At 49.8% G+C, this 27869-nt stretch overlaps 9 protein-coding genes across 9 annotated transcripts; 3 read left to right on the forward strand and 6 right to left on the reverse strand.

Annotated features, from left to right (window-relative positions):
• The first annotated feature begins 34 nt into the window (after positions 1–34).
• PSV08DRAFT_19332 (uncharacterized protein) lies at positions 35–924 on the forward strand. Its single transcript, XM_014222295.2, has 2 exons — positions 35–564; positions 702–924. The coding sequence occupies exons 1-2, from the start codon at positions 274–276 to the stop codon at positions 891–893; spliced, it is 483 nt and encodes a 160-aa protein (XP_014077770.1). The 5' UTR covers positions 35–273; the 3' UTR covers positions 894–924.
• Positions 925–1018: 94 nt separating this feature from the next.
• Positions 1019–2099, reverse strand: PSV08DRAFT_211159 (transcription initiation factor IID, 31kD subunit-domain-containing protein; the record flags this gene model as incomplete). The annotated part of the gene is made up of 1 exon (XM_014222296.2): positions 1019–2099. The coding sequence occupies one exon, from the start codon at positions 2097–2099 to the stop codon at positions 1272–1274; it is 828 nt and encodes a 275-aa protein (XP_014077771.2). The 3' UTR covers positions 1019–1271.
• Positions 2100–2281: 182 nt separating this feature from the next.
• Positions 2282–6031, reverse strand: PSV08DRAFT_366302 (uncharacterized protein; the record flags this gene model as incomplete). Its single annotated transcript, XM_014222297.2, has 3 exons — positions 2282–5557; positions 5617–5810; positions 5907–6031. 3 exons carry the CDS (start codon positions 6029–6031, stop codon positions 2364–2366), a joined length of 3513 nt encoding a protein of 1170 aa, XP_014077772.1. The 3' UTR covers positions 2282–2363.
• A 953-nt stretch (positions 6032–6984) lies between these two features.
• PSV08DRAFT_19338 (Lipin/Ned1/Smp2-domain-containing protein) lies at positions 6985–9430 on the forward strand. Its single transcript, XM_014222298.2, has one exon. It carries the CDS (start codon positions 7046–7048, stop codon positions 9281–9283), a length of 2238 nt encoding a protein of 745 aa, XP_014077773.1. The 5' UTR covers positions 6985–7045; the 3' UTR covers positions 9284–9430.
• A 99-nt stretch (positions 9431–9529) lies between these two features.
• On the reverse strand, positions 9530–11311 carry PSV08DRAFT_211167 (Ferroporti-1). Its single transcript, XM_014222299.2, has one exon. It carries the CDS (start codon positions 11202–11204, stop codon positions 9597–9599), a length of 1608 nt encoding a protein of 535 aa, XP_014077774.1. The 5' UTR covers positions 11205–11311; the 3' UTR covers positions 9530–9596.
• Positions 11312–12479: 1168 nt separating this feature from the next.
• On the reverse strand, positions 12480–13847 carry PSV08DRAFT_252131 (uncharacterized protein; the record flags this gene model as incomplete). The annotated part of the gene is made up of 1 exon (XM_014222300.1): positions 12480–13847. The coding sequence occupies one exon, from the start codon at positions 13845–13847 to the stop codon at positions 12480–12482; it is 1368 nt and encodes a 455-aa protein (XP_014077775.1).
• A 2965-nt stretch (positions 13848–16812) lies between these two features.
• Positions 16813–17617, reverse strand: PSV08DRAFT_252132 (uncharacterized protein; the record flags this gene model as incomplete). The annotated part of the gene is made up of 2 exons (XM_014222301.1): positions 16813–17337; positions 17405–17617. 2 exons carry the CDS (start codon positions 17615–17617, stop codon positions 16813–16815), a joined length of 738 nt encoding a protein of 245 aa, XP_014077776.1.
• A 3516-nt stretch (positions 17618–21133) lies between these two features.
• PSV08DRAFT_231898 (uncharacterized protein) lies at positions 21134–22373 on the reverse strand (the record flags this gene model as incomplete). Its single annotated transcript, XM_014222302.2, has 1 exon — positions 21134–22373. Exon 1 carries the CDS (start codon positions 22316–22318, stop codon positions 21134–21136), a length of 1185 nt encoding a protein of 394 aa, XP_014077777.1. The 5' UTR covers positions 22319–22373.
• A 1026-nt stretch (positions 22374–23399) lies between these two features.
• Positions 23400–27800, forward strand: PSV08DRAFT_190461 (uncharacterized protein; the record flags this gene model as incomplete). Its single annotated transcript, XM_014222303.2, has 7 exons — positions 23400–23680; positions 23754–23899; positions 23964–24715; positions 24868–24955; positions 25014–26526; positions 26584–27623; positions 27709–27800. 7 exons carry the CDS (start codon positions 23400–23402, stop codon positions 27798–27800), a joined length of 3912 nt encoding a protein of 1303 aa, XP_014077778.2.
• Positions 27801–27869: the final 69 nt, after the last annotated feature.

The raw sequence follows: 27869 nt of genomic DNA on the forward strand, positions 1-27869 counted from the left end.
TGGCATCACGGTGTTGCGGAGTGACCAACCATCCAGGTCTTGCAACTCCCAGCGCCCAATCTCTCTCACGACGGCTGCTACAGTACATAGCAGATTGATCACACACTCGAATTACGATACACGCATACTCCCCCACCACGCTCGCTTTCCACCCATCACCATCATCGAGGCGACACAGCAACCTAGAAATATAGGATAGAGAGACAAGTCACTCGACGCAGCGCCTCCTCCGCGCACGCCTCCCTTCACCACTACCACCACCAAGAGCAAAAAATGACAGACCGCATGATAGTCGGCAACAACCCGCTGCCCAGCAACCCGACGCCGCTGTCCGCCCCGCAAGAACAACAAGTGCGCGACCTATACTACAAAAACGTGCGCGCCAAATGCGCCCCCGAAATCGAAACATTTGCCTCGTGCGCCCTCGGTCGCACATTTACCATGATCTATGCGTGTCGCGATGCGCGCCTCGCCATGAACAGCTGTATGCTGCAGTATCAGAATCAGGATGAGCTGGACAAGGCGCGGCAGGAGTGGTTTGCGCTTGCGGGGGAGAGAAAAAAGGTAAATTATCCTTCTTATACATCTATTCTCCATCTCCTTCTTCTTCTTCTTCTTCTTTGCCAATGCTTAAATGGTGGGCATGAGGGGGAATTGATTAGCAGGTTTAGGATATTGATTTGTTTCTGACGATTTTGCAGGCGAGAGAAGAACATCAGAGGAAGCTTGAGGAGGCGCGGACGAAGCACAAGGAATGGTGGAATTTGGATGAGCAAGGGAGGACGGTGGGCAAGAGGGCTGAGCACGTGAATGAGGCGGGGCTGGCGAGGCGGGAGGAGAATCGTGTGGATGATCGGGGTGTTACGAGGGGAGGGATATATAGAGGGACATGAATGAGGCTGAATGTGGAGCGGAAAGGGCAAGAAGAAGAAGAAGAAGAAGAAGAAGAAGAAACTCACATTGCCCATCCTCTTGTACAGGAAGGACGAAACTCACTTTGTATGATATTGTAACATCATGTGGGAAAATATCCATTGATTTTTCCATTGTTTTTTAATTGCTAAGTAATGATTCCACGTAGAATCATGCAAGACGGAGCCATTTGAAGCTCTGGTATATATAATGTAGAAAAGCCAGGCCCATACCTCTCTCTCTCTCTCACAACGCCATGAAATGCTAAAAGACCCACCGAACGCCTTCTTTTCACTCTTCGCACGATCGCCCCCCACCGCCAATTTCCCTACCTCGAACAACAATGACCTCAGGAAAAATCACCCGTTATTCTCTTGGTTGATTCCCATGGCTTCCTCAAACTCATCATCATCCTGCTCCTCATCCTCCATACCACCCATAGTTGTATCCCCCGCTTCACCACCAGCGTTGCCATTAACCCCACCCACAGGGCCGCCAAAACCCGCTCCACTAGCACCCACATCATCGTCCATGTCGACATCCTCATTAGTATCCCCGAGCTCCTCTTCCCACGCGCCCTTGACGTCCCATCCCACGCCCGTAAAGCAGTACCGCTCGGGCGGCAGGCGAATGCCAAACTCACGGTCTACACGGGGCAGCGCAATGCGGTTCCGCTCGAGCGCCACCTCGCTCATGAATTCCTTGCCCAGCGTGCCCTGGAAGGTGTTTGCGGCCCGCGCTCCGACTGCCGTGCGCAGCGCATTCAACGACACGCCGTCTTCGCCTGACTCGGCGTTGGGGCCGCTGCGTTTCTTCGATGCCGACGTCGTGGGCAAGGGTGGCTCGTATGATAACGCGTCGGAGAGAATTGATGAGGTATATCGGTAGGCAAAGTCGAGGAGCTGTAGCGGTACGCGCTCCGTGTAGGCGTGTACGCCCATGTTGGCTAGGATCAGGTGGATGAGGCGTGCGTCGCGAGGGCGCTTGCTGGTTCCATTGTCTTGGAGTGAGCTGGATGGAAAGGCGGCGTTCATGCTGGCCGTTGGGTTTGTTGACGCGCCATTGGATGCTTGCGACGGTTGCGATGCAGGTGGTGGCTGTGTGGGTGGGCTGAGTGTGGGTGCGTTCGCAGTAGCTGGTGGGGTAGAAATGCCATTAGGCACAGTTTCCGCGGCTGGCGAAGCCATGGCGCCCGTGATATAAGGGGGAGACGCGGGGTTGGGTTGGGTTGGGTTGTTGGTTGCTCGTCTGCAGTCAAGGTGAAGTTACCCAAGTCGCGCCGTGCTTGGCGTGCAGCATGCAGAATCCGGGGAAGAACACCACACCAGTGAAGCACATGAGTAAACAACCAAGTAAGTTCACAATCTTATGAAGCGATATGAAGTTCATTTCTTTTAAACGCCAGTAGCTTTTTTTTTGGTTAAACTTGTATACCAAACAAGTAATACAGGCTATGCCTTGATATTCTCCTCAGCCATGTCCTCCTCGTCACCGGTAGCCTCACTAGCAATGCTCTCATGCAAGCTTGGTGTCTTGTCCTTTTTGCCAATACGCTTAATAGAGCCCCAAACACTTGCCTTGTCTTTTGAAGTACCAATGCTTGGGCTATTTCCTACGCTGTCGGCGCTTTTACCCAACCCAAAAAAGCCGCTAGAGCCTTCCTCTTCGACTTCATCTGGAGTTCCGGGAACATCGCCAGCCTTGCTCTTAGAAAACAGGCCACTCTTTTTTCCAAAGGTAAGAAATTGGTTGGTGCTGCCTTTGCGTGTCAGTTTCTGCATAAACGACTCTTTGCCTATAGAGCCTGCAGTGTCCGATGCAGCGTAAGAAATGCTATGTTCTAATGATTCGCGTGGAGACGACTCCGATGCATCGGCCGTGGAGATGGATGGTGTATCTCGGGACATGCGAGAGTCAAGGCGGGGTGAGGTTGCTTCTCGCGAGTCGCCAGCTTCGGATGGCGAATGCTTGTCTTTGCGTGATGCTTTTTCTGCCTTGTCCGCCTTGGCTTTCTTCTCCTTTTCTTCCTTCTTTTCGGCTTTTTCAGCCTTCTTGGCTTCCTTCTCTGCAGCCTTTTCTGCAGCTCGTTTAGCCTTCTCGGCCCTATCTTCCTCCGTCTTCTTTCCCAACTGGAACATGGTGAAACTAGCAGCCGCTGGGTTGAGTTGTTTGGGTGGGGTTGGCGGAATAGGTGGCAGAGACGAGGCTGACATCTGACCCGGCATGTGCGACGCAGACGACTGCGGTCGGGTGCCAATTGGTGCTTGCGTAGGTGATCGCGTGTTTGAAGGAAAGTCGAGAACATCGTCATGCATGATGTCCTCATTGATCAAGTTGGCGTTGGCTGTATGCTGGATTGATGGCCGCCTAGACCCCAACCGGGACCACGAGGCAGTATTAGTGTTGTTCACACTCCAGTCGACTCCGAGAGGGCTAGACCTGGCACCGAACGCGTCCACATTCCAACCAAAGCGCGTCTGGCTTTCTGTCGAAGGCCGTGGCAGTGCCGTGCCTTCTCCAGAATTCGTAGACCCCTGGCGAGGTGACTCTGGCCTCTGCTGCATTCCCAGCATGGAGCGGAGCCACGGATCGTCTCCTTTGGCACTACCAAACATATTGAATGGTCGCTTGCGAGTAGCCACATGCTTGGGACTGCTCGAAGACTCCATGGGTTGCGTCTTGGTGCGTATGAATGCATCGTACCACGCACCTTCTGTGAGACTACCACGGCGGCGTGGAGCGCCAAGGCCATCCAGACCATGCTCCTGGCGTGGCAGGGACTGGCTTTGGGATGGCTTGAGGGATCCCAAGGCCGGGCCGTCGTCTGAGAATGTCTTGCCGCGTGCCCGATTGAGACCAAAGAGTCCGCCGAATCGGCTGGCTTGAGGGTTAGTTTGGAACGAGCTTGAGGTTGAGTGGATGGAGCGTCTGTCGCTATCCATGTTGTTGTCGTTGCTCAACTGCATTTGCAGGTCGCCGGCGCTATCTCTGGGACTCGCAAATCCAGTGGGGGACTGAGTCCGTGGTGAGGCCGGCAAGCTTGAATTTTGAGCGTGGTGCATAGTGCCAGGTGTGTGGTGCATAGTGCCAGGGGCACCTAAGCCGGGTAGAACGTTTCCCATATTTGGCGAGGGGTTGAGCGAAGGTGCTTGTGGTGGGCCCGGGTCGTCGTCATCTGCTTCATCTTCTGTCAAACCCAAGTCGTCTCCAAACAGACCAGCTGGAAGCAAAGAACCAGCCGTGGGACTCATTGGGGCTCCTCCAGTTAGACTCTCCATGTCGGTTTGCGAAAAGGATGTGCTGTATGTACGCGGAGGTAATGCCATGCCGTTTACTGGATTGAAGTAGGGAGTTGGGTTTGCGAATGACGGGGAGGCGGTGGTTGGGATGCTGTTAAAAGGGGCCGAAGAAGTGTGGACAAAGCCTCCAGTGGCAGCAGAAAGTAGGCCTTCACGCATGCTAAGCGGTCTTGTGCGCTGGCTGTTCCGCCTCACTGGTCCTGGTCCTGGTCCCATATCCGGAACAGATGGTCCTGAGAAGAGCTGGGGTTGACTCAGACGACGTTGCTGCATGTACCCGAGTCTGTTGACGGCATCTTGGTGAGCTCTCTCTGCTTCTGCACACAAGGCCCAGGCCTGGGCATACTGCTGTTGCAGCAAGCCAAGAGTCATCTTCCATCGGTTGTCCTCTTCCTTTTCCGCGTGATCGGGCCCGTCTGTCGCTTCTGTACCCTCCTGGCCAGCCTCGAGCTTCTTTCGCTCCTCCTCGAGCGCCTTGATATGGATTCCCTTTTCGCGAATGGCGTCCTCCAAGACCTTGTTGGCCTGTGTCTCTTCGGCATATTTGTCCTTGAGGTCCTGAATGCGCTTTTCCGAAGCCGCTTCGTACTCAGCCTGCTCCTGTTTGATCTTGTCTGCAGTTTCACGAAACTCGACCGCTTCGCGAGTCCATTTGGCTACATCGTCCTTGAGCTTCTTTCTCTCTGCTTCTTTCTGGCGGAAGATCTTTTCTTGGTGAGCTCGCTTGGCTTGGGCTGCCGCGTTCTGGCGTTCGAGACTAGCCACTTCTTTGCGCAAATCGCGACTGGCATCCTCCTTTTCCTTAAGCGCAGCCTTCTTCTCGTCGCGCTTGTCGGCGAGAATGGCCTTTTGGGTGACAAATTCTTGGTCCTCATCCTGCATCTGACGCTCCACATCGTCGAGTTCGCGTCGGAGGGCGTCGAGTTTTTCAGTCAATTGGCGGATAGAATCTGAACCTTCTGATTCTTGGGCATTGCGGGGCTGATCTTGCGAGGCAGGCGACGTCCTCCTTCCAACATCTGGGCGGCGCAAGCGAGAGGTGCTGTTGCTGTGTTCGCGGGTCATGAGAGGGGCAGCGACGGCGGTGACGACCTCTGCGAGGGTCTTGTTGGGGCGAATAATCGGGGTCGGAGTGTAGTCATTGTCATCGGAAGGGGGTACAGCATCTTTGGGCGGGTGGGGCGCGTAGTAGTCGTCCGAGTCGGCGGGGAGGGTACGGAAGCGGATGGGGACACTGGGAGCCTGAAAGCTGGACGAGTTGAGGGTGACGATGCGGATGGTGTAGTGGCAGTCGGGCAGGAGATTTTCAATAGTAATGGAGGATTCCTGGGGTGAGATATCGCCGACTGGGGGAGAAGTGGGTTAGAAGGGTAGGTTGCGAGTGGGGCAGAGGGCAACGACGTACTGTCTATGCCGTTGATACGAATGACGTATTTGAGGACCGAGGGCCGCTGGTCGGGGGGCTTCCAGTGCAGCAGGGCGCCGTCAGCCTTGATGCCGGCGAGGGAGACGATGGGGGCGACGGGGACTTCGAGACCGAGGACGTGGATCAGCTTGTCGACAGGCTGGGTGAGGACTTGGTATGCGCGGAAGGCGACCCTGGGCGCGAGGTCAACACGAGCGCGTCGGGGAGGGAGTGGCCAAGTGGGTGACGAGGCACTTGTCTATGCAGTCACTGATTGATTGTATGCGTACCAGAACAGGGCCAAGACGACGCAGGCGGTTCGGAGCCATCCAGACGACGAGAACAAGAGGGCCTCCATGTTGTAGTGGGCGACGTCAGGCGGCCAGTGCAGGGCGGCCGCAGGGTCGGAGAACATGATGGCGTGGGCGGGGGCGGCGGCGGGGGGGTTGTTGCTTGTCGGGGCCCAGAGTCGCCGCCTGGGGAGGAGAAAAACGAAAGGAGATGGAAGCGGATTGTGTGGGTGGATGGAGAGAGTGAAGTGGCATAATAGTATGGAATATGGCCGAGTGCGGCCGGGGCGACAAGCATTTGGTGCCTGTCTTGGCGTGTCGACAAGCCGCCGCTGCCCTGCAGCCCTGTGGGCGGTGCGAGTGTGTGGCTGTGCACGTGAGTACTGCGGCACATGTACATGGTGCGGATGCGCATACTGTCGACAGTGTCGTGCAGAGCAGCAGATGACGGGACTCTTTCACAGCAATCCCCCGAAACATGCTCGCATACACGCCAAGCCAGGGGGGCTCGTTCTGCTGGTGCACGTGGGCGCTGAGTGACGGCTCCCAACACGCACCCACGCACCCACGCGCCCGCTCTCCATGCTCCAATCCCATCCCATCCCATCCCATCCACGGCCCATGTCCCCGTGGGCGCATGTGCACCGCGCCGCCACGGCAGCCATTGCGACATCTGGCCATGCCGGATGCAACATGTCCATGGCCACGCCATGGCCTTTGGCATTGCCATTGCCCACCTGATGGCCGTGGCCCCGCCAGCCCGCCAGGCCGGCCGGTGCTGACGTCGCAAAGCCGCCGACTGTCCGTGACGTGAGGGTATACGGCCATATCGACTCGCACGAGCGCGCCCCAGTCTGTCGCTCCACGCTTGGTCTGCCTCCCTTCCAACAAGTCGCTGCTGTCTGCCTCTGCCTCGTCTCCGCCCGCCTGCTCGTCCATGCGCCCCCCGTGTGGCATGTGAAAGCACGCGGCCTCGGGTCTTTTGCATCATTCCACCTCGTCTGTAAAACCCATCTGACGTACCTACATTCCCCGACACTTGCTGCCTCCCGCGCCCTCGCCCACCCCCTCCCGACCACCCAGGGCCCTGCTGCACCCGCTCCCCCTCACCCTCTCGAGCACCCCTACCCCCATCCGCCATGAACTACGTCCGGTCCATCACCGGCAGCGTCTCAAAGGGCTGGAACTCGATCAATCCCGCCACCCTCAGCGGCGCCATCGACACCATCGTCGTCGAGCACGAGGATGGCACCCTCGCATGCTCGCCCTTCCACGTCCGCTTCGGCAAGTACCAGATCTTGCGCCCTTCGGACAAGAAGGTCGAGTTCCGCGTCAATGGCGAGCTGCAAGACTACTCCATGAAGCTCGGCGAGGGCGGCGAAGCCTTTTTCGTCTTTGAGACTTCGCGCAGCATTCCCGCTGAGATGCAGACATCGCCCATTGCCTCGCCCGCCGCCAGCCCCGACCAGAAGCCCACCGAGCCCTCCTCGGACCGCCCCTTTGACGAGCCTGAGCCCCTGGATCTCGACGAGACGGCCATCGCGAGGAGGAGAGGGCGCATGTCCATGTCGGTGCCCCCTGCCGACTACCTGCACGCAGACGCCGACTACGCCCGCCCAAAGTCGGGAGACTGGTCTGGCTTCCACATGCACAGGGCCAGCACAGACGTGACGGCACCTTCGGTCAAGGACAGTTTTAGCAAAGCCTTTGACGAATCCCAAGCACACGAGAGGGGGCCGCTGCAGATCAGCAAGGAAGACGCGACGGCATGGAATAGATCTACGCGCTCAACAAGCCCCCCGCCAGTGTCGCCCAGCGAAGCCCTCGCCCGCGCCATCAAGCTGTCCAAGAAGCTCTTCACCTCAAACATCCCTAACAAGGTCACCGAGACGGGCGATTTGGAGCTTGACATGACGGGCTACAAGAGCAGCGAAGAGGACGCGTTGCGCGCAGAGGTCATAGCCAGGCGCATCCTCTCCGACGAGCTTGCAGGCGACTATGACATTGGTGCCCTTATTGGCGCTGACGAAAACGGAAACCTGTGGATCTATAGCAGTGAGGAGGCCAAAGCCGCCGCCATGGCCAAGACTTCCGTCAACGTCTTGAACGAGAGTGCCCTCCGCTCAAGTGACGCCCTGTCCGACCCTGGCTACCAGAGCGACAGCGGCCGCAGTGATGACACGGCCCAGTTCCCCCAGATTCGCAGGGACTCGGATAGTGCCCTTGGCATGTCTGCGCCACACTCGCCCGAGTCGCGCAAGAATGAGGCTAAGACATATGCAAAGACGCTGCGCCTGACTAGTGACCAACTCAAAGCCCTCAATCTGAAGCCGGGTGCAAACACCATGAGCTTCACCGTGAATCGATCAAAGTGTGAGGCTTACATGTTTTATTGGAAGCACGATGTGCCCATTGTCATCTCCGACATTGACGGAACCATTACAAAGTCGGATGCCCTTGGCCATGTGCTCAACATGATTGGCCGTGACTGGACTCACCAAGGAGTTGCCAAACTCTACACAGATATTGTCAACAACGGCTACAACATCTTCTACCTGACGAGTCGCTCCGTCGGACAAGCCGATACAACAAGAGCCTACCTCAATGGCGTCGTACAAGACAACTATCGTCTGCCAAAGGGCCCCGTCATCATGAGTCCAGATCGCACAATTGCTGCATTGCGCAGAGAAATCTACCTGCGGAAACCAGAAGTCTTCAAAATGGCCTGCCTACGAGACATCATGCAGTTGTTCAATAAACCCCCAGGTCAAACCCCCTTCTACGCCGGATTCGGCAACCGATTTACCGATGCTCTGTCTTACCGTTCCGTCAACATCCCATCCACGCGCATCTTCACCATCAACTCGAATGCCGAAGTTAGTCTCGACGTCCTGTCTCTGAATTCTTACAAGACTGGGTATGCCAGTATGCGAGAGATTGTTGATCACTTCTTTCCCCCAGTCGGACTGCTCGTTCCCGCAGGAGGCGAAGCCTACACAGACTTCAACTACTGGCGCGATCCACCTCTTGACATTGCCGATTTCACAGATAGCGAAGACGAAGACGACCATGTTGACACGGAAGCGGCTAGCATCCGCAGCGAAGATGAAAGGTCGGACATTGGCGAGGATCTCGAAGGGAGCTACATGTCACGCGACTCGCTTGACGAAACAGGCATGGGTGACTCAATCATGGAGAGTGTTGAAGGTGGAGACTATGCCGAAGGAGAGGAGTATCTTGAGGACGGCCATTACACCGACGATGACGAAGGCACAACCCTGACACACGGAGAGGGTGATGATGAAGTACATGTTGCAGATGGGGTGGCATCCTTGCATGTCAGGGACTCGACGCCCACTCCACGAGCCTTTTCGTAAAGGCAAAGTTTGTTTTCTGTCTTGATTGCATAGCATGGCATCGTTTTGGCGTTGGGAAAGGAGGCCACTATAGCTCACCATCGAGTGATGAATGCTTCATAGCATGTTTGTTTAGTTTCAACACTGTCTATAAATTTAATTCTGGGTATCATGATGATTGACCCAACAACGCGTATGCTTACTTGTAGTTCCAGAACAACAAAAAACATGAGACTTGACTTTACCTCACGTTCATAAGAGTGTAGAGGAGTGAGTTTTCCGAAATACTTCAATTCAGCTTCTAAAATGTGGCTCATGTTCGACGCAGCAAAACTCATCCCTCTCTAATGCCATCTTCCTCTGCTTCAAACTCTTCTTCAATCGTGGGCAACACCTCATATCTACCCGTCTTGCCCATTCTCTTAAAGCACCTATCCGTATGCAGCAAATGCCCCCTCTTGCGCCGGACGAAACCCGCAAAACACGCCGCACTCGATACAATGGCGCCAGCGCTAATGAAGACTGGAATCTTGAACTGCTGCGGCCGGTAAAAGACCATTGTCGTGGCAAAGGAAACGAGCTCAAACAGGTTTTGCAAAGACATTTCGAGGGCAGAAAAGGACCCCCGTGTGGCTTCTGGCGCATCTTCTTGCACGAGATACTGCACACTGAGATCAAACCCCCACAGCCCCAGACGGGAAAATGCCACGCCAAGGACCAAGACTCCGCCAGCTAGCATGGGCTTGTTGTCTAACCAGAGAAACACGCCAACAGCCAGCGCAATCGAAATAAGTTGCTCGTTGATGAACCACAGTCCGGCGCGCACAGCGCTGATTCGGCGCATAAGCCAGGGGGCGACAACAGTGGCGCACAGCTCCAACATGACGGAGCCAAGGCGCATGAGCGACACGTGGGTACTGGTAAATCCAAGTGATAGCAGATATGTCGTCATTTGCGACGCGAAGCTCAGGACGGTCAGATAGAGGAGGGAGAGCGAAAAGGACGCCAAAAAGGCAGGGTTTTGGATATAATTCTTCCACGGCCGCAGGTGGGATGCCACCATGGTTTTAATGACGGGAGGCGTCTGACGACGCGGGGCTGAGCCGGAAGTATTATTGCCATACTGGTGGGACGACTGTCGCATTGCCGTGTCTGCTGTTTCAGAATCACGCTCATGGTTCGGCGGCGGCAACGGCGCTTTTCCGAGCGCGAGGCCTGGCACCGCCGCGTAGACGGAGGCAATGGCAAAATACTCCACCACGACACTGATGGCGTTTTGCAAAAAGACAATCCAAATGGCCAGTCTGGTCGAGAAGTAGCCTTCGACGAGTCCAATGCCGACGGGCGCAATGAGCTTGCACACGAGGTCAATCCGCCGCATCGTGCTGTTCAAATCCTGCCGGTCGATGCTCAGGCTCTCAGACACCACAATGATCCAGTCCCGCTCCACGGAAATGGTGTTTGCAATGAAAGCCAGCTTCTCGACACACGCTAGCATGACACTCCCGACAAACAAGGCATATGTCATGAATCCCTTCTCTTTCTCATGGCCGCCGGCGACCATCCAGACCAGAATGAGGCACGACCCAGCGACGGACAATCTTTGCCACACGATGCTATGTCTTACCACATCCAGTCGATTTCTGCAGTCCACCTGGTATCCGATCCAGGTCCCCAGGACAGCGGCTGCTCCAGCCCGGAAAAGCGCATAGCAGGAAGCAAAGAAGAGGGTTCCGGGGAAAATGGCGGCGAGGAAAACCACCGCGCCAAACTCAAACGTGCGTGCGTTCCATGTCGAGAGTGTATGTGAGACGTAGAGGCGCCACAGCAGCCGTTGCGCATCACCGTCTTGACATCCTGTGTCGCTGTGTGCTGCTTCTGGCGCAGGGTAGGCCCTGTGTGGCGACGACGTCGATGGTGATGGCGATGGGCTCTTCATCATGTTGAATGTGCAGTTGTCGTTACACGAACGACCGGCGATTGTGTATCACGGTAGGACATGGACCGATGACATACTTTCCCTTAATCCACGGCCATCAAAGAAGAAAGATACATTGCGAGGAGAAGGAAAGAGAAGAATAAAAGAAGACCACGCGTGATGGTCACGGGACGGGGGGGTGGCTGGCTGGAAATACGGACGCCTGGGCTTTCCGAAGTCGCGCCCTTTCTCCCGTCTCTCCGTCTATCTCTCTTTGCGGATTAATTAATTCAGTCAGGCGAATTTTTCCCCACGTTTAATCCACTTGGACCCTTGCACACTTTGAACTCTACTTGCGGCTACGGCTCCCGTTTCACATGATCAAAGGGTCCATGTTACTATTCCTCTTTCGGCAATTTTCACTACCAACGAACGGCCCGCAGTAACACTCGGCCATTATTATCTCCCTCCCTCGTCTCTCCTTCGACAACGCAGTTTGTTGATGATGAGGGCTCGCAAAAATAGATTTCCGTTGTGGCGAACGCTTATCTCGACGTTAGCTCAGGGCTCTTGAAACGGCCGGCAAACTAGTGCTAGTTACTCGTTTGAGAAGTGAAGTGATTCGCCCCCCCTTTAGCGACAATGATCTCATACTTCCCCCCACCCGTCAGGCCCCAAAGTCCGTGCGTTTTGTGCAATTTAGTACAATATTTCCCCGGGCCGTGGGATTGGGTCATCTACTCAAAATTACTCGAGTGCACTTGTTGGTTTTGATTGATCCACAGATCGGCTGTCACGAACACGTACGCACTCAGACGACTACATGAATTTGACCACACCAATTATGTCACTCCAAGGACATTCAAAGTCCAATTGAGAACTCATCCAAATTCAATTGAACACTAGCAATGGATTCGCATTAGCTTATTCAAAACCGCTCGTTTTGCTGGCCATCTTCGAAAAAGTAGGAAACACTGCCCAGGAGCGAACCGTCAAGTCATGTGATCAGCATATATCCACTCATTCATGTCACACATGGTCGCGTAGTATACTCAGATAATTGACGTCGAAATTACTTAAAAAAAAATACAGTTCACTTCTCGAAGCAGAGAAGATGAGTCGTACATGGCCGTTCTGGTCAGACCCTATTTGTTTCCCTGAGCACTGAAAACACCATTCCCTCTGGGGGATGCCATACAGTTAGGCAATACCCAATATACCTCTGCATCTGTGCAGCCTCAAAGCTCCCCGTATACGCCTGGCTTAAAATATTGTAAAAAGAAATATCTCTTCGGTGCATCAGCTTCTGCACTCTGCATTGCATTGTGTTGTCCATGTAGATAATGGATCAGTGTTATGCGCCCCAAGCTGTGCATGGCACACTGCCAAAACATAGCGAAGATGGGCTTCCAAGCCATGCTCAAGCTGTTGAAGCATTGAGCGAGGAAATGGATTCCGCAATTCATTTCCTGTAAGCCCTCCTGGCCCAGCGTAGTCGTTTGCAAAATCACCTTCCGGCTCTGTCTGTTTAAGACGATCAGATAGACGGGCCAGAAGCGGCTGGATGCGATGGAGTCCGCCGAGGATCATGTGAGCTGCCATCATCTCGGCTTTGGCGTCACCATCTTGTACGTCTTGTGCGCTTCGCTGGTGGTTGTTCGTGATATATGAATTGCCGGCTCGCTGTGCATGCTTGAGACACTCACGTCGCATTGTTTTGAGGTAGGACGACATGACTTTCGAGGTACATAGACCGACAACGAACAGCACATGAACATCTTGGCTACACTCGCACTCGAGAATGCTGCTCATGGCTTCCGACATACTCTCATTGCTGGCGATGGTATTGACAAGTGATTGGCCTTGCACCTGGCTGCGCTCGCATCTGCTGCCAAAAGAACAGAACAGTTCTGGGAATAGTCGAGAAATGACTGCAGTGCAGTTTTTGGTGCATGTTGGCCTGGGCGAGGATATATCTTCAGGCTCGTAGCCAGTCGCGTGGGTGTCTCCTGCAGTCCCCGGCCATGATAATGGCAATCCAAGAAACTCAGAGCCTAGATCGACAGGAAGTGAACCTCTACCTAAATCACCCAGATCAAGGAAGCCATCGTTCAAGCTTGTCAAGTCCTGCGACATGTGCAAGGCAAAGTCGGCATCATCTCCGCACATGAGCGGAACCGATTGGGTGCAGAGAGCCTTGAAGATCTCGTTGGAACACCATTCTGTCGACCCAGAACTATCGGGAAAAGGGTCGAGGGGTGAGAGGCTTTCCGAAATTGCTTGGCCATCATTGAGGCCTGTTGGACTAACGGTGGTGTTTGGTGTGGTATTTGGTGTAGTGTCGGATCTTGGAGGAGATAGCTGCATGTCATTGTTTTCAATGTCGACTTCCCAAGTGTATGAGCTTGATACATCGCTTAGGGCATTCATGGCAGCTCGGCGCGCCTGTTTAGCTTGTCCGACAGATGTAAGCTTTCTTCCAGCACGCCTGGATTGTTGGTAGACACAAGGCGTGCCTCGGCGAGCACAACGCGCGCACGTTGGCTTGTTCTTACTGCATCGAACCTTTGAGTCTGCGCAATTCTGGCAAGACTCTCTGAATGCTCGTTGCTGCTGTTGGGGTTGCGAAATGGGCGAATACTGAGAGTCAACAATGTCTCCAATCATAGTTTACAAAGCTGGAAGAAGTGTCAATATTTAATGCTGGGTCCGCCATCTCGTGGTAAATTGTCAACTTTTCAAAGCATACCTGTCATCGAACAGTGCCATCGCTACAGGCTGCAAATAGAACGCAAAATCAGTACGTACGTGAATTCAGCCACTCTGAAGAAACTCAAGGGGTACATGTGACTTCCAATCTTCTACACAGAGTCTATGCAAACAGGTATATATCCATGGGGTAAACGTCCCTGACTAGTTTGATCCCAACAATTTAAAGTCCAGCTCTACCTTGCTTGCACATGACCCTGCAGGTAAGACGGTGCTTTGTGCCGGAGTGCGCCTCGAACACCGATACGTACGCCCCCTTCGCCCCACCAGAACCACTCCAAAGTGAAGTCGCATGTCTGCATCAAACAGGTCTATCTGCGAGTAGTCTGGGTGTAGTAAACAGGATACTGTGTACAAATTTGATTTCCGTCTTATATCGCACTGTTATTCGGAAATTTTCGACTACACGAGGTCACCCGCCAAGCAACTATTCGTTTCCCATTCAAGCACGATGTTGGATCGACGGATACTATTTGCCTATACCTTCTATAAAAACCTAATACACCCCTGAAAAGTAAATTGGTGGCTTGCAGTAAACGCGAGCGGCTCGTCCTGATAACCCTTTACAGCACTCGACATGAAGGAGCCTAGTCCAAGGAACGTTATGCCAGAGATCTGGAACAACATCGACCATAACAACACATGTCGACTACGATTCTGAACATGTAGTTCTTGTGGCTGGCATGCGAGCTCTACCCATCAGACCCAAATTGGAGCATGTTTCCCCTCACTATACGCGTCTTTGGGAAGGTTACATGCACACGTTGGTGTACAAGGATCTTGCGAGACGCATTTGTCAATAGGTTGACATTACTGGGTGACCCTGCATTCTTGACTTGAATCGTTGTCCCCGCATCGCTCAAGAGAGTTGAAACCAGCAAATCACTCGATGAGGTTCACTAGTCTTCATGTAAAGCTGCATTCACCAAGTCAGCATCATTCAAGGATCAACCTTCCCGGACGGCTATCGCGCTAACTCGATCATTTCAGGAGATGCATTGCAAAAGATAAATACGCTTCGCTTCTCAGTACTATTCGCCGACTGAATGTAGATGAGGTCATGGAATATCTCATGGTCGAGGTGAGCGAGGTTGCTACCAGCGAAGTTGCAGCCACGTTGTTGTCATTGTGTCCATGTTGTTGACTCGCGCACGTCGAGTAAGTAAGAGTACCGCCCTTGCTATTCTCTGAAATTCAACATGTTTTGTATCCACGGCCGTCGCTCGGAGAGTTCCTATCGGCAATTAATAAGATATTACTTCGATCGATTGTCCGGCGCGTCCATTGCTGCCGTCGACCCAATAGAGAAAGATAGCCGATGTTCTATGCAGCGACTCCCATTTCTCTTTCCGCAATTCACTGACAGAGTGACGCTATCATTTCGCGCCAGGTAGCTGATTGCCTCCATGCGCATGCTGAAGTTCTATGGTGCAACAGCGATGCGAACTTAGTAGCCCCGGCAACAATCAAGCTCTGCAGTTGAGGTGAACTGGCACAAGCACGTGGCTCGCACGTCCTGCTTCAAACGGTCGCTTAGTGTAGTATGTACCGCCTGACGTCCTTGAGCTACGCTGCATAATTGACAAAACAATACGAAACGTTCCAGCGAGTACTTTCTCTTCCTATCTCTCTGCAAATCCCGATCGCATACATAAGCAGTTGTTCTCTCGAGTTCTTGCATGTTCGAAGATAAGAAGGGCCTTTTTTTTCAACAAGATTCAGGGAAGAGTTCGGCGGCACCTCAAACTTAATGCATGGCGACCTTGACTAGAGTGCGCATATTCATTCGAGACAACCGAATTCGAGTACGGGATACAAAGCGCATATGTGTACTCTGTGAGACATCGGGGCGGAGAGCGAACTTGATTCGAGATGGTTCAATGACTTACTTTTGAAACAACGCTTCTGGAAAATTGCGCCAATGCCATTCTACTCATTGATACGTCCGTCCCGGCCGCAAAAATCAGTAGCTTGTTCGTGGTTATGTCCTTGGTGCGCGATACTTTCGAGCAGAGTTGACGCAGAACAAGGGCCATATCCCATAATTCGCGATACGGAGGGAAAGCCTTTTGCTAGACCCTTGTTAGATACTACAATCTAGACATGTGGCTATGTTAAGAAGCATTCATTCTTGGCCATCAAGTGTTTGGCGTAAAATATATGATTTTCGTGCAGATATAATTTGGGATGAAAAGACACCTGTTGTTGCATACGTGTCTGCAAATGACAAATACTCTTCTAGCTGTCTCTAGAAACCATCGATAAAATCTTCAGTGTCGAATATTTAAAGCTACGCATTACTACAGTAACCACAAAGACTGGTGACTTCCAAACGTACGACTTCTTTGATGTTTCTGGCCTTTGCAGAGTCTTTTCAACACCTAGATACGAACCGTCGAACGAGACCTAATACTTCCTAGGACCTTCTAAGTCATCATAGTAGTTGAGACAGATTCTACTTATCTTCCAAGGCTTCTTTGACGAGATCCCTAAAGCAGCAATACTACCTATTTAATGGAATCGTCGAAGTTCCCTCCTTGTTGACAGTTGGTATATTGGCTTCTATGGGCTATCTGTAGTAGTTAGAAACATAGTTTTTGCCCCTGAAATAGGTGCAGGAGTCGATCAAGGAACAAATGAAGAGAAGGCTTCTGTGGCACTAAAACTTAAAAATCCCTTCCTACATTCGGTGCATCGAAAAGAAATTAGGCGTAATGGGAAACTAGGCTTCAATATATAGGGTGCTACTTCTTACTGTTGGAGAGAGAAATTCTAACTCTCAAACTTGCTATTCCTTGAAATTGTGATTAAAGAATATTCGAAATTCCGAAGAAAACCACTCTGTCATCCCTCCTTTCCTTCTCTATGGAACGTCCTCAACATAAAGCAGCATGTTTAGTATCGGATTCTTGTCTGTGTTCTCAGATTTCCAGATCTTGATCTTGTTAATTCTCTTCTTGCCAAAAACGGCCCGGTACTGAATGAACAAGTATGCAGGACCAGCGGCATGAGAACATCCGAGCAAGCCCATAAAGGCCTCAGTTGCGGGTCTCATCGGCGTCTTGGTGGGATTTTTTCCCGGCGTGAAATCAGTGCCAGGCCACATGGGCAGGTCATTCAGGTTACCGCTCTTTTTGATCTTCTCCAAAGCCGTTTCCATAAGGGCCTTTGACTCGTCATACTCAATCTTGGACCGGTATATGCGCTTGACTTCGCTGCCTGCTGCGTTCTTTGTCCACAGAACTGCCACGATGTCAGTCCATTTTGTATCGGGAAGCTCCCAGTCTTCCACATCTGGGGTCCTTGTCTCCCAGGGCGCATAGTTCGAACCGGCAATTATGTAGCCATCTTCACCGTTGACAATGTTTCCCATGGAACCTCCGGTGGCCTATAACAGCCAAGCCATGTTGGTTAGTAGGGTAACAGGTTGCGCTAGCATGACGGTGAGCACTTACTTTTCTTATCCTGTCCTGATCGTCCTTCCAGGTTTGAGAATGCTCCCACTCTGAAGGGAACTCGTTCTCCGTGTTCATCAGACCATCGGCCATTCCTAGTGATTTATGCCAATCATCCGATACTTCTTGAGGAAACTCTTCCCATTCTACCCACCCTGTCTTCTCAAGTGTTTCCAGCGTTACCGTTCTGGCCTGCACGTTATCTGAGTTCATCATGCACCAGGGTCCTGTTATTTTAGTCAGCAAATGATAGGGAGAAGAGAAATTTCTTGTTCGATCCACTTACTACATTTATGTTGTCAGTCGAGGTTCAATCGAATTATGGGGACAAAGTCAAAACGAAGACCAAAAGTAAAGAAAGGAAGCTTGAAGTGCTTTGGTTCACCTTTTGCCGCTCAAAACTTTCCTGTCCCATAGTTCCTGGCTGGCTGCACGAGATACAAGTTCAGGCGAAACATGTTCCTGCGGCAGCGAAATGAGCAAGTCGCTGGATTTTAGGGGCTCGTCCAAGACGCTTCTTTTCTGTATGTCGGACGGCTGTTGGTTGTACAAGCCGTGAGAGAGGTAGGAGCCAGTGAATAACGCAAGGCAGACAGCTACGACGAAAGACCAGTGACGGTATCGAGAACCACGTCTCCTAGACTCGGTTGGCCCGGTGCCATCGAGGATACCGATGGAAATCATAACGAATAGCCGAAGAAATGATATAATCAGCGGATGCAAAGCGATGTAGAAATGTCAGAAATCTCGACCTAGAGAAACGTAAAAGATGTGTTTAGTTGTCAGAACGAGCTTATGAACCACTTATCCCAGTAACCGATAGTTCATCGTCCCGCAAAGCGTCTGCATGGGTTAAACGTTCACATGTGCATAGAATGCTCTCCGGGCCATGTCGGCTCTTTGGTCTCCGCTGCGTCGCAAGGGATCCATGTTCCGTGTGTTCTGGCCGTGTACGGTAGGATGAGTTGCCTGACTTTCCAGAGATCCAGGGCTAGGCAAAATACAGCTGTTGAATGAGTACATGGATCCTGGTATAAGCCAAAATCAGCATACCTCGATAAGTTCAGCTGTGAGCTAACTCCTTTGGGTCGGATGTCTTATTTTTTTTTCGCGAGACGCATGCACCGGGCGTACATCCATTTTTAATTGGGTTCTACATGCCGATAATGCATCGAATCCTTCTGTGGGGTCCCAATGTCCCATTAGCGCCAAAAGAAGCATGCAATATTTGTGGTCAGCAAGGTTTCCATACCACGCCGCAATCTCGTACAGAGCTACGGAGATGGATTCAGGATAGACCCGAGTTCAAAGATCTGCCCAGAGTTTCACAATCAACCTTTCTCCAAGATTTCTGCAATGAATCCACTCGGCTGGGCCGAACTGATTTATTTAGACAACTTCTGAATCTCCATGTTCCTTAATGCATGTGAACACCGGTCTTTTCTTCCTGTTACTAAGCTATGCACCTCGTATATGCCCAAACCATGTTATCTACAGAGGGGTGACATAGAAAAAATATGTTACTAAAAGTTGCTATTTTTAAACTAGTATAACTTAGCGAATATAGGGACTATTCCTAATCGGGTTAGTGATTTGAAAAGCCAAGAAGCTCTACTTTTACCTAGATAGGACTAGTGCTTGCTTAGTTAGCATAAGGAAGGAGATAAATAGCCTTAAACTTAGGAGTTTAAAATATACGTATTTAAAGATTAAATATCTTTTTAATAAGAGTATAAAATTTTCTTAAAAAATTATATCTATTATTGCTATATATAAGGAGTAATATATTTTATTTTTAAAAGTTTTTAATAAAAATTTTAAAAGTTAAAAAATAAAATTAAAAAAAAGAGTTTTTTTTTATAACTAAGTTATTATTATATTTAATACTTAGTATACTAGCCCCTAGCTTCTTCTACCTTCCTATAACGGTTAGGTAAAGATAAAATATAGTTATCTATTGCCTGTTGTGGAATAGCTTGTTACTCTTCAAAAATAGCCCTTTTAAACGTTTTAATACTTTTACTATTATTTCTAATACCTAAAGAACTTATTTTTCTATTATTTAACTAGTCTTTAAGTATACTTTAAACGTTTTTAATTAGATTTAAATCTAGGCTGTAAGGAGAGTGTAGATAAAGCTTAATTTTATTTCTTAAAAACTAGCTTAAAACGTTCGTAGTTTTATGAATTTTCGAGTTATCTTGCTAAAACTGCTAACCTAGATAGCTATTAGTATATTTATTAATATCTATTAATTAGAATATTAATAACTATAAAAGTTATTTAATAAAAAATTAATAAAGAGTAAAAATATATTAAATAAACTAACCGCGTTTTATATTTAGTTTTACTTAAGGTAATAGAGCTCTACGAATATAACAGCGATTATTCTAATTAATAGATATTTCTAGCGTTTTAATAACTATTAAATTAGATTTACCGCCTACCTAAATAGCTCCCTAAACTTAAATAGTAATATCGCGGCCTATTACTTGATTAGTAAGCGCGCTATTAAAAAGCTAAAATTATAGAAAAAAACTACATATTAAATAGAATAAAATAGCTTATTAGAATTTTTTTTAAACGTACTTTTATTGCCTTTAGAAACGAATTTCTTTCTAATATTAAAATTTTGCCTTGTTCTTATAAATTTATTTCTAGAACTGTGCCCTCTTTGTATTACTAACTTATTAGAAAATATAATTTTACTAAAATTAATATTTCCTAGCTCTTTTACTCTTTCTTTAGTAAATTTAAGTTAATTTTTAGCTTTAAATTTATTTAAAATTTACTTTTTAGTTGTAACGTTATAATAATAACCTTCTTCTTTTAAAATCCTTTATAAGCTTCTAGTTAATATATCTAGATTATTTTCTTCTAATAATCTTTTATTTTGCTTCTTAGGGCTTCTAGTTAAGTCTCTATTAATAGCTCTTTTAACTCTAGAAGTTACTTTTAAAGCTTTGCTTTTTTTTATTGTTATAGCTTAATTTTTTTCTTTTTTTTTCTTTCTAATTCGAGATATAGCTAAATAAATAGAAGTAGAAGGCTTATTTAATATATTTATAATATCTTTAGTTAAAATATTAGCGTTTAAAAGTCGTTGGATTTCAGCTTTAAAATTTAATAATTTTAGGTCTATTTTAAGAGATTACAGATTCAAAATTTTTTTTCTAGAAGATAAGAATATATACTAAAGGATTACTAAGCTAGATTAGTAATATAGCTTATATAAGCAATAGCTACTTTTTTCTTTATTTTTTATTTAAATACTTAAGTAAGAAATATTACCTAAATTTTTAGTCACGTGATCTCTATATATAGTACTATAATATATATTTTTTTTAAGAAATTTAATACGTCTACTTAAAAGTTATAATAACTTTAACTTTGTGTTTTTTTAACTCCTAAGTTTAAGGCAGTTTATCTCCTTCCTTATGCTAACTAAGCAAGCACTAGTCCTATCTAGGTAAAAGTAGAGCTTCTTGGCTTTTCAAATCACTAACCCGATTAGGAATAGTCCCTATATTCGCTAAGTTATACTAGTTTAAAAATAGCAACTTTTAGTAACATATTTTTTCTATGTCACCCCTCTGTATCACGAACTCTCAATCTCGAGCTTCTTTGATTATCTTATTCGATAGTCCAAATCAATCAATTTTCCTGCTCGCTTTCAATTACGTCTCTTAATCTTGCGGCAATCCAACTAGACACTAATATCTACGGAAATTAAGGTCTACGATTGAGTATGCGGTCCCTGTTGCGCAGGCCCTGCTGCAATTCCTCCTCAGTCAAGATGCTCCACCACCTAAAAGAATAAAATATACGGTTTGCCAAGAGCGACTTCCTTTTTGGGTCCCGCATGCCCAGATCGACCATACGCTTCTCGTCCCATATGGCGAACCCATATTTGCGATAAGGTTGAAATGGGAGCCCGAGAAGACACGACTCGCCTTCAGGATGAGGTATAGACATCAGATACTGAAAATGGTACGACGGTGGCGTTAGGTCGACACAGTTTTGCCCCTGACGAAAAAAGTCTTTGTTAATCTCGAATGAGAGTGGCTCGGCACATGGCCACCTTGGTACTGTATTTTCAGTCCAACGTATCGTTGGCAGCCCGTGAGTATTGTCATGGACAGCCTCCACCGAAGTAATAGTACCCGAGGTAACTCCACCAAAAAAATCACATGCGGTCAAGGTCTGATCCTGCTGATATGGGAACATTTCATAAAAGTCATCTGGGCTGCTCTTGGACAACACGTCAACTTCTTGTGCTGGCCAATAAGTCATCAGGCGACTCTTGTTACTAGCGCCCTGCAGTTCAAGGAGGAACTGTAGTCGCCAGAATGCTTTGACCACCCGCTGCTCCTCTACCCACGAAGGCGGGCCAGTATACTGTGGGATATAGTCGTCATGACTTTCGACTTTTCCCCATCGTTCCCAGGATAGACTGCTATGGAAGGGGTGAACGAAGGTAGCGGGCCGCAACTCCATAGATTTTCGTATTAAATGTTCGAGGCAGGCATGAGACCAGGCATGGACATTCTCGGCGGTAGTGAGCATGGACCGTACTGCCGCGGCGGCCCGGTCCAGTCTGACCGAACGCATTTCGTCGGTGATCGCAGGCGAGTCAATTTTAGCCACCTTTTGAGCCTCGGACAGGGAAGCTGGAAAGCGCGAAAACCGAGCTTTGAGAACCGCGCTCATCAGCCGACGAGTCTCTACAGAAACGGTAACGTCTAAGACTACCTCCAAAATTTCGAGCGGATATCTGTCGAGTACTCTGCCTAAGGCCGGCGACGCATGGGCTAAGCTTCGTAGTGAAAAGAGGTCCGGTGATAGTTTAAGGATTTTGATCCTGAGCTCCACAGGAAGTCTGCTGAATGCGTCTCCTTCAACATTCGCTGTCATGGTCGCTTGTAGTGCTGTCGGTGGGGCTTTCGAGTTGAGTGTTTGGAGAGAAGATGGAGTCACGGACTTAACAGAGATAGTGATATTTATGCAGTAAATATAACCGAGAACATGTTACGACGCTAGCAGAGGGATTTCCGGCTGCCGAACTATGGTTCACAAGAGAAATGCACACATGAAAACTCGAACACAAAGCATATATGTAAATGCGTAAATACTGCAATTGCGTGGGAATTGAGAGAAGTCCAACTTTTCCTGCACACGGTAATGGAACGAGATTTGCACATATTCGAGTACTCTCTGCAAACATTTCCTGCGCCCTGCACTTCTACCCTCACTGTCAACCCCGGTCGTCTTTTGAGATATTTGTGTTCACCATGATGCAACGAGTCTAGCCAGCGAAATATGGAGCTTGTAGTCTCGGAACAATCGGCTCTGCGCGCGAGCAACTGCCAAGAAACGCAGAAAGGTTAAATGTGCTTAGAACGTGAAAATCCAAGTAGCAAGATATGAGACGGGAAATGAAAAGATTACGGTGAATAGAACCATTAGAAAAACGCTTAGCATGTGACCAATAACCTTTTCAAACCTACTAAGCATTCCAAACTGAGTACAATATAATGACCGGTCATACGTGTCATGGGAACTCGGCGCTTCTAGGACGCTTGGCACGCGAAGGATCAGTCTTGCAAACATCATACGTTCCCCTAACTGTGCCACATGCAAAAATCGTATGTTCCCCTAACCGTGCCACATGAAGAAATTGTGGGCTACCCTCGACGTGCCATAAGAAAAAAAACATACTGTGTAGATTCCCCTAACTGTGCCACAAAAAGGTGGGCCATATCCTTGCTTGCAGGTTGAGGATTTTGGTGGGTTAGTAAATTTTGGAGTGATTGCATGTTACGGAGATGAGCAGTAGAAAACACCGTTAGACTTGTATACTCAAGAATAGAACCCTGGCATGAGTAGAAGAGTGGTATCAGGATATGTACATAAAACCTATGGTATCCTGTAGGGAAGACAGCCCTCCCACAGCCCTTCTTTTCTTTTCCTTAAGGCAAATGTACCAGAGTCAAAAATGGCACGCTTCCAAAAACCAGTGTGTCTTTTTGGGCTTGCCCTTATTGCCTTGCAGGGTGCTCTAGCGGTGGAATCACCGGATATTACCCACCAGTCTCCGGAGCACGCACCTCCCATTCCCTATCTCAGCATCATGTCCTTGTTTACAGGTAGCCAGATTAACAGAAGCGATTCATCCATGGAGTCGGGTTTTTCGGAGAGCATCTTCCACAAAAGACAGCGCGAAGAAGATGGAAACGGAGGCCTTTTGTGCAAAAAGGCCCCTTGCCCCGACAAAAGGTCGGTTCTCACGCTTCATTCCTTGTGAAAAACAAGGAAGGCTTGTAAAGGAAAAGGATTCTGATTTTACCAGTTGCTGCGGTCCTCAGGGAATATGTGGTTACGGTCAAGACTTTTGTGGAGTCGGCTGCACAAGCAACTGTGATGCTGTTGCCATGTGCGGTAACTTTTCCGAAGGAGGAAACACAAAGTGTGGAATGAACTTATGCTGTAGTTGGGGTGAGTAGTCGTGGCCATTAGTTCTGTAACTAGCGCTTGCCTCTTACTAAGCATACAATCTCAGGTGGATGGTGTGGAACATCCGAAGTTCACTGCATCGGGCCAAACAAATTTACACCGTGCCAGAAAAACTTCGGCTCATGTGAGATCATCCGACCAAAGACATGTGGAGAGGGCTCTGGATCGACAAAGGCCCGTACTATTGGGTATTACCTAGCCTCTAACAGTAGAGACCGCCTGTGTAACCGCATCTTCCCCAAGGATATTAAAGCCAAGGACTACACCCATCTCTTCTTCTCGTTTGCTTCTATCGACCCAAAGACCTTTAGGATCCGGCCCTGGGATGACGCTGATATCCCACTGATGAAGGATTTCACAGCACTCGACACGAATACCTGGATTGCCGTTGGTGGCTACACATTTAGTGACGAGGGCAACACACACACGACTTGGAGCGACCTCTGCTCCACCCGTGAGAATAGAGCCGCATTCATCCAATCCACGGCTGAATTCATGGATAAGTACGGCTTTACGGGAGTTGACCTGGACTGGGAGTACCCTGTGGAGCCGAAGCGGGGAGGCGCTAAAGGAGACACAGAAAACTTCACGAAGCTGGTCAGGGAGATGAGAGAGGCATACGGAAACAAGTACGGCATTAGTTTGACTCTGGCGCCAGACTATTGGTATCTTCGGTACTTTGACGCAGAAGCCATGCAGCCCTATGTTGACTTCTTCGGATTCATGGCGTACGATTTACATGGTTCGTGGGACTCTGATGTCGAGACTTTGGGATCTCTGGTGCGCGGCCAGGCCGATGTGCGCGAGATTTACAATGGTGAGCTATCATAAAGCTATGTCATTTACGCCATCTACTAATGTAATACAGTAAGTATTCAGTCAACACTGACTTTGTGGTTTCTGGATAAAGACATATGACTGCGGGATCATACTGACACGATGTGACTTAGAATACCTTGCCTCTCTGGTATGCAAACTTGGATCCGGCCAAGATCAACTTTGGCCTTGCCTGGTATGGAAGAGGATATACATTATCAGGTACACTGGGACGCCATTCGGTGATCACTAGTGCAGGTCAGCTGACAATTCATTACAGACCCCAGCTGCAACAAGCTTCTATGTCCCTTTTCAGGCCCCAGCAAGCCGGCCGAGTGTACCCGCCAAGCGGGAGTCATGTCACTCCTTGAGATCAAGAAGCTTATAAAGGAGAAGAACCTGACGCCGCGCCTCAACACTGAATCCATGATGAAGGAGCTCATTTGGGATGACCAGTGGATCGGCTATGATGACGAGGAGACACATGAGATGAAGCGCAAGTTTGCCAACAACCTCTGCTTTGGCGGCACAATGGCATGGTCCGTCGACTTCAACTCGGGCAGTGGTGATAGTGACAGTGCCCCAGTGTCCACTGACGGAAGATGCGGTCCCAATAATGGCGGCTTCAAGTGCGAGGATAGCACTTTCGGCAACTGTTGCTCGTCATACGGCTACTGTGGCAGTAGCGAGACACACTGCGGCTCTGGCTGCGTGAGTGGAAAGTGTTTGGTGGGACAGGAAACAACTGATGGATCCTGTGGCGCCTCGGCCAACGGCGTGTTCTGCGGTCTCTGGCCCCAGGGAAGCTGTTGTTCCTCGTTCGGTTATTGCGGTAATTCTGAGGCTCACTGCGGTAAGGGTTGTCAGAGCGGCGCCTGTCTTGAGGCGCCGTCAAATGGCAAAGGTTCCGGGCCCGTTTACATTGCACCCGAGGTCTACGACGATCCAAACCCAGTCGCGTCGTGTTTCCCGCCGTGTACACTAATCATGCCCCCGTGGTCCCTCGACAAGCCAACCATCATCTCCCGGCCCCCCGCCACCATTTCATTCCTCGACACTTGGGACACAACCGTAGTGACAACTAGCACCGTCATCACCCTTCCCCCCGTCACCACGACCCTGATCGAAGTGTGGAACGTGATATGGATCAGCGGTAGGAATGAGGATGAGAGGAATCGGACTACAGTAGGCCTCACTTCGAGTGTCGATTTCCCGCCAGTCACTCTCACCAGGACTAGAACAGGACAGCCACCCGTCACTTGGACATATTCGCCTGGGCCCTGGCCTACCATTAATTCAGACGATGATAACCCTTTCCCCCCTCCACCACCCCCTCCTCCGGGTAAGCCATCATCTGTCACTGCCGTCAGAGGGCCGCCAAAGCCGACCTGCAAGCCTGGACAAAAGTGTGGAAGCCGTTGCAAAGTCAATTGCGGTGGTGCAGAAGATGATGATAATAGTGGAGGTGGTGGTGGTGGCGGTGGCGGTAGAGGCCGCGGGCGTCCATGCTTAGGTATCTGCGGCTGCATCGGCCCTCTTTGCAATACTCCTAATCTTAACTGCGTTGGACCGGTCTGTCCACACGGTAGTGGTGGCGTTGGAAGCGATGGCGGCGGTGGTGATCCCAATGATCCAGAAGAAGAGGAAGAGTGCACGACGAGGACTGTCACAGACCGCTGGGTCTCTTGTGATGCTCAGCGCACGAAGGATTGCACGACTTACTCTACCTCACTCGTCAGCGAATGCTCAGCTACAGGCAAAGAAACGACTACCACAGGGGGAAGCTGTCCAGCGTAAGTTCTTTTCTCTATTTCAACTTAACTTAGTACAGTATGTTCACAAAGTTACAGACCTACATATGATCCCAGGCTGCAGGACACACATGAGAAGCTCCCAGCCGGCGTAAGCCGCACAAAAGGAACAACTGTATTTTCCGGAACGACCGTGACTACATGGGGATGGAATCGCAACCCATTAGGCGGCACTAGGACGTCCAACGGCGGCAATGGTAACGGAGGACAGGTCACGCCTACCACAACCCGACAGAATCTCCCAGGGGCGCCCACTCTCACGACGCTCGAGCCGCCTTATAGTGGCAGCGAGTGCAGCTCGTATCTTCACACGACTAGGTGTAATGGTTCTGGCGGCAAGTCAGTTTGCGTGACTCAGGATCTCTGCGTACCAACTAGGCCCTGCTACTCTACATACTCTGCAACGGGCACCCCTTCGTGTTCAGGCGAGTACTCCATTTGCCTGAGCACCACTGTTATAGCCAGATGTGCTCAGGCAGATTTTATTGCTGCCCCGACGGACGCAACGGCGCCACCCTCCCTTATCGACGATAAAAGTATCACAGTAGACCCATCGGTTCCGACACCTGAACCCAGTTTAAGGCCCGAAGAGGACTCTCATCCTCAGGGACAGCCAGCTGATAATGAACTGGGTGAACAGGAGCTTTCTGTTCCGAGCATCCCGCAGAACCAGAGCAGCGTCGCAATAAGGGACATGGGCCTCATCTCTGCTCGACAGAACGGGTGTGGCGGTAGCATCAATGGTGGATGCGACTACATCCGCTTCTGTGCGCCGGGCATGTGCGCCAAGTCGGAGAAAGTTCCTTGCCTCCAAGCGCATATCAAGGCTCATATGGGCGTCACTTCCGGCATCGAACTCGAAGCTTGGGTCAAGGAAGACGGCGTCGAAAAGTGTCGAGCTACGCGACACTGCCCTCTCCTATGGGACAAGGACTGCAGCGGCGTCAGCACATTCGAGTGCGGCGACGGCAACTTGATGGGTTTCAGATACAACTACGTCGAATACTACAGTAAGAAGTACAACCAGAAGTACCCCATGTACCTCGAATTGTCCGTGGATGCGAGACTAGTTTTTTGCAGTAAGTTACATCACTCCCTCACAACAGCCCTCGCCTTCCTTTTACCTTTTCCGATCAGTGACTAACGTTTTCTACTCTGCTACAGTACAAAAAATTCTGTTCAGGGAGTTTCCGTACGTGTGTTGGGAGGATGAGTATTCCTGGAAGGATGGGCCTTGTAAGGGTCTTGGTCTTTAAACTAATGATACAGGTGTCAGGGTGCTAAATAGAAAGTAGTACAACGAAATAGAAAACCATAGCACCAGG

Source organism: Bipolaris maydis (genome assembly GCF_028858645.1).
Source record: "Bipolaris maydis strain C4 unplaced genomic scaffold PSV08scaffold_17, whole genome shotgun sequence".
Taxonomy (NCBI): domain Eukaryota; kingdom Fungi; phylum Ascomycota; class Dothideomycetes; order Pleosporales; family Pleosporaceae; genus Bipolaris; species Bipolaris maydis.